The sequence below is a fragment of the Halyomorpha halys genome, unplaced genomic scaffold (assembly GCF_000696795.3).
Source record: "Halyomorpha halys isolate HHAL.00 unplaced genomic scaffold, Hhal_1.1 Scaffold330.1, whole genome shotgun sequence".
Lineage (NCBI taxonomy): Eukaryota > Metazoa > Arthropoda > Insecta > Hemiptera > Pentatomidae > Halyomorpha > Halyomorpha halys.
In genome coordinates, this window is record NW_027111120.1 from 574,310 (window position 1) to 580,602 (window position 6,293).

Genomic DNA, 6,293 nt, shown 5'->3' on the forward strand with positions numbered 1-6,293 from the left:
TAATTTAATCTATGAATTAAACGCATTTGTACTATGACAAATTACATTAATTTATAGTGAATGTCCATCGGAATAAACTAATTAAATAATTCGATATAGAAATCGTCGCGAATTAGCGTGTAATAATTCCTGATGGCGATTTAGTAATGACGAACTTCGTGTGGAGATAAACTGAAGGACAAATCAGAAGTCATAATTGATGTCACCAAAGTAATTTTAAAACAAATTAGAAGTATTGCCACAGGGATTGGATAAATTAGCCATCGCAGCTATAAATGTTTAATCGCCTAAAAATATGTTTTAAACATAATATGTGAAGCAGGAAGAAAATTATAATTAAGAAAAATGAAAGAATTAAAATTATCTTGTTGTAGGAAAAATAAATAAATACAAATTCCCAGTTTAAAATTAAAAATAAAGCTTTAAGAAATTACCCATGCTTCGTCATGTACACTACGAACATCTAACATTATAGTATAAATCATTTATAACTTCATTGTTGTTACTCGTTTTTTTGTAGGATTCATACCATTTTACTTAATATTATTAATAAAAAACATATAGGAAAAACACCAGTCAAAGTACATCATTCCTACAGTTCTGTTAAGAACTTGATTAATAATAAGAATAAGAAAGAAATAATAACAAAAATCCCTAAAACGACTGAAGTGACAAATACTGAGAAATAAAAATTTTAAATATATTTAAACATTACAAAGATAGAAGTGTTTGGAAATTGTCAATAATGAGATTAAAAGTTCATAATATGAATATATATAATAAACTCTTTATTTATTAAATTTTCATTATTTATTTATTTAAAAATGTACATCCAATATGGTCCGACTAAATGACAACTTTTATCGGTCGGAGCCAAAATAAGATGTAGAAATGATAGACTACAGCGGGGAAGTTCATCAGCTTTATATAGACTTCCAAAAAATTTACAATTCTATTGACCACCAGAATCTGTACCATATTCTGATTGAACAGGGCATACCAAAGAAGTTAGTAAATCTCGTACGGGTGTGCATGACCGAAACGTTTAATAAGGTTAGAATCGGTAATGATTATTCTGAGAAATTTCAGGTCAAGTCGGGTTTAACACAAGGCGATTCTTTATCACCCATCTTATTTAATCTAGCACTAGAATACGTCATTAAAGTGTGATGAATATCGAAAAGGGTTTAACTTTGGGTGGTAAAATACCGATGCTTGGCTGATGATTTGGAAATATTTAGTGAGGACAAGTAAACTATAGAACTAAATATAACCACGTTAATAAACTCCAGAAAGGTCTACTAGGACAAGGTCTTGAAATAAATACGGATAAACCAAAACACGTGGTTAGCAGTAGAAACCTCAGCAATTTCGGTAATATAGATATAGAAGGAAATACATTAGGAAGCTAGATAGGTTTAAGTATTTAGGTTCTATGTTTACTAAAAAAAAACGAGATTGATGAGGAAATAAAAGTGAGGTTGAAGGCGGGAAATGTTTTTTATTTTTCAATTTCGAAAAACTGATTTAGTAGAATTGGTCCTGGAGAAACAAAACAGGTAGGAAGTAGAGAGCGATTGGTGGCATCGGCATCGAACCTTTGGGTTGGTTAGGCCTTTAATATTATTATTATTACTACTAGAAACGATAGACATTTGTGAAATTTATTAGTTTTGATTATAAGAGCGCTGTGGATGCTACTACGATTTTTAAGCTAGAACAACACAAAAATTAATCTCTAGCGATAAACCTAATAATTCAATTAACAATAATTGAAAGAACTTAGAAAGTGAATAATAATGTTACAAATTTACAATTAGTGAACTAGTAATAATGAAATAATGAATTCGTGATGAGTATGGGGTTAGAACTTGATTTAAAAAAAAGAACACAATATAAAATATAGCATACAAATACTGCATACAATAATATATACAATATGTAACATGATATTTAATATAAAAAAGAAAGGAGCATTCAGCAAGTGAATGTATCATTTTGAATGAATACGATAAAAATAAGGATCTAATAATAAATTTAAAAAAATAAGTATATCTTTATAGATAATATATTTAATTAAACACACATACAGATACCAGTAAAATTATATTGCAGTTAAAATACATTATTTTATAGTTTTAACAAAAATATGGGTTTACTGTGGTTCAAAGGTTTTTCCTTAATCCTTTTTTATATTATTAAATTAAAATATTACGTTTTATCTGATTCGGGAGTTGTTGTACAAGTTTCTATACTTGAACATACTTACAATACTATACTTACTAACTTCGTTAGATAAGATTAAAAGTGTTATCATTTGTTTACCAAATTTGTTCTTTTATATATAACTCAGAAATATTAATTTTATTTCTGTGATTGTTGTTGTACAGGTTACTCACTATAGTATTAGGTACTGAGGTAATAAATAAATAAATATACATTGTACAAAAGCCATTATTTTTTAATATCATTTGCCTCAAGCTTATGTTTGTTGAATTAATTTCCTTTTAATGTAGGATTCCATGATACATTATAATCAATTCCTATTTCTTTTTATCTGTTTAATAATTCATAATTTCATCTACGTTTTTTGTTTATTTATATAGATTAAATTATTTTTCTGGTTTATTAAATAATACGTACGTTTTCTGATAAATAAATATAAATAAACTAACCATAAATAAAACAATGCAATAATAATAAAAGCATTCTCAGAATTTTGTGGATGATATAATCATTTAATCTTCAATTACAAAACATAATTTTAAAAATATTTAGTCCAAGTGAGATGTAATAAATACTTCAAATCTCGGAGTAATTTGATTCGCTAATACAGATCAGATATAAAGATGTTCGCACTTCGCATAATAGAGAAAGTAGGTTGGTTACTCATTAAAGGGCAGAAGGTTAATCGTACTTGTTCCACAACTTTTATCTTTGAATTCAGTTAAGGATTGGCCGAAATATTCTCTCGACTCTTGAATATTATATATATACTTTCAAAGTAAGAAATTATATACATAATTTAAATGTACCTAAATTGAAATATTTATATTTATTCTGTACAGGTTTGTATTTGTTTTCACACGGATTTATAACAGCCGAAAATCGGAACGGTACTTGTTTATTAAATAACTTAAAATTAATAAATTCATCTGCAAAAGTTTATGACTTTTCAACTGTTATAACCAAACTTTTCAAAAGGTGAGAAAAAAAGATTTAGAAAAATCGTTATAGTAAGGTTTCTTAAAATAAAATGAACTAGCTTGTAAAATGAGTTTGAGTAAAAAAATAAATAATAATAACGATTAATTGCTGTACAAATCATTTATATATATTTTTCGTAACCTCCTTTATTTTTATATTTGGTTAATACATCACATGAATATATATTACATGATTAAGAATATATACATCAGTAAGATATCGTCTTTAATTGAAAACATTTACACATAACTTTAAGAGTATAACATAAATAGAAATCAAATTGTTTTTTAGGGAGACAATGTTGGCGACAATACACTCATCTTCACTGTTTTAGAATTATATATTTTTTATTTAATATGATGCATTTCAGTCTAATTTAAATTCATCATCAGACTTACAATTACTTTCAATTATTATTTGTTTTTTGTTTTTTGTTTTATTTTTTAAAGCTACTTTAAAGAGACATTATTGGATACTATTAATCTCTCTTTCAATTTTATATTTAATTCATTGATTTATTTTTATTTGCAGCGACTTAATATTACTATTTTTGTATAAATAGAGGCTCAGATTATGTAAAAATGTGATGTTATTCAAATAAATTTGTTTAAAAAAAATCAATATTATAATTCATAAATTTTAAATCCTCACCTATCCAAATAATGCACGAAATTTCTTTTATATTGGCTATAACATAGTATAAATATACGAAATTTTTAATAGTTAAATTTATTTTGTAAAATTTAATTCTGGTTATTATAATTTCCAATTTGGAATAAATATACTCAATATATTTACATTATTTTATTTGGTATATTAAAATTACAGAATTTTATACCTTGATATTTTATATATTTTAGTAAAATATCTGTGAACGAAATAAGAATTAACTAAGGAATAAAACGAATAAAAACCAGTTTTCATAAAATATTTAATACCTGGTACAGGTAAAAAATATTTTATGAAAATTCAATTTGGTTTTTATTCGTTTTATTTCGTTCACAGATATTTTGCTTGTGCCTGCAAGGATAAAGATTAGGTAAAAAATGTATTAATTTCAAAATGAAATATATTGTTACTAGCTTAATATTATAAATCATGATTTTCTGGTCCTATTTATTTCGCAGAAATATTATTAATTTTCTTTTCAATTATTTAATTGACGAGTTATAAGAGAAAATACATTGTTTTTGTTAATACATTTAAATCAATGAATTTTAATGTAATAAAAAGGATTTTTTAAAATTTAATATTAGTAAGTCGATGTTTAATTCAAAATCAAATTGTAGTAATCAGAGTATCATATTCCTTTAGGTTCCATTTTTAAACAAGCTAAAATCATTTTTAAAAAAAAGTATCTTTAGAAATCAAAATCCAACAATGACATGACCCGATCTGACAAAGATACTTATGATTTTATCGATAATCTTTATGTAATGTAACTAATTGTTAACGAATTTCCTAATCAACCCCTGGTTTCTCAAAGTCCTTCAGTGACGGACGGGTGGGGACGAACGACGTATATAAGCTCCAGCGGGCAGACATAGGCATTGAAGTCTCCCGAACAGAGTATCATATTCTCGAGTTAAAGTCTCCTATTAACCATGCAATCATACACCATTTCTGCCCTTCTTTTCGTCTGCCTTGCAGCAGCCGTCAGCGCTGCAACAACCTACACGACAAAGTACGACAACATCGACTTGGATGAGATCCTCAGCAACGACCGGCTTTACAAGAAGTATTTTGACTGCTTGATCAGCAAGGGAAAGTGTACCGCTGATGGAAAAGAACTGAAAGGTAACTATTGTTAATAACTAATGTTGATAATTTATTTTAAAGCTGAAATAAAAAGTTACAAAAACTATAAATTTGGTTTTAAACAAAAACTAGCATTAATTTTAATTAGAAATTAATAAGAATAGCACCCTTTAAAAGCTTCATCACACTAAATTAAAAGAAAATACATTTGACTAAATCAAGAAACTACATAAACAAATTTTAATAAAAGTAAATTTAACAATTTTTATTTCGTTCAATAGTAATTACTTTTTTTTTTATTAATTAAAGTAAAAATTAAAATCTATACCGTTACAACCCATGAAGGGTTAAAGGTGCAGTATTTTGTAAGGAAGTACTGTTACTAGACCAACGGTTGTGCAAGGAGGTAATTTGGTCAAGATCATGATCTAATGCCAGATTTTTACCCAATTTAGGATACCCAATTTATGAGGCTGGCCCAGGAGGCCTCCAGAACCAACAGGGTTGACTCATGGCTACAGTGTAACAGAAAACAATTTTCTGCCCATTCAGATTCGAACCCAGGTCTCCCAGTTGCATCTTCCCTAAGTGATTAAACTAAAGTTCACATAAATTAATTTTGAATACGTAACAACAAATACAAACCGTATGCCTTAGAAATCTATCAAAAATATTCTATAATCAATAAATTTTAAAAGAAAAAGTCATTGACTTAATCCATTTCCGTTGTAATTCGTCGTAAAAATCGTGAAGTCCTCTTGTCACTTGTTTTGCAATATTTTTCAAAGCACCTAGGTATTATATAAAATTACAAAGAAATGTTAGACCAATCAATATAATTTAGATAAATATTTGTTTCTAAAAAACGTGTTTTGAATATTTTTTATTGAAAAAGAAGAAAGACTGCCACACTGCAGAACAATAGTATTAATGCTTAATGCTCCATTCATAAAATATATACGTACTAAACAGAATATTAATTATAATAAATTTATATAAACATGTAAAAAAAAAATAGTTCTTCTTAACTAACAAAAAATGATGATTTTTAATTAATTTATTTAATTCTAGTTTTATTGTTAACATATAACAGTGTTTTTTTTCCGAACCCTCTAAAACAGAAATAAAAAAGTGAATTAGTTATTGCATTACAGTGAAAAAAAAAGTAATTCGTGTTGTGTCTTACCTTTTACTACCTTTGGTATTTTAAGGTTACCTGTAATGTTTAATGTCATATATGAGCTATCCATTCTAAAAAGGAGCTTTTTTAAATCCGGAGGTGAGGGGCCTCCTCGTGTTGTATCGCTTATAATACTGTAAAAATAATG

General features: G+C 26.8%; 1 protein-coding gene across 1 annotated transcript in view; it reads left to right on the forward strand.

Annotated features, from left to right (window-relative positions):
* LOC106681351 (uncharacterized) overlaps positions 1 to 6,293 on the forward strand; it is a 22,919-nt gene that overhangs the window by 15,858 nt on the left and 768 nt on the right. The window contains exon 3 of the mRNA XM_014421626.3: positions 4,799 to 5,004. Coding sequence (XP_014277112.1) covers positions 4,799 to 5,004 — 206 coding nt within the window. The remainder of the gene's footprint in view (positions 1 to 4,798; positions 5,005 to 6,293) is intronic.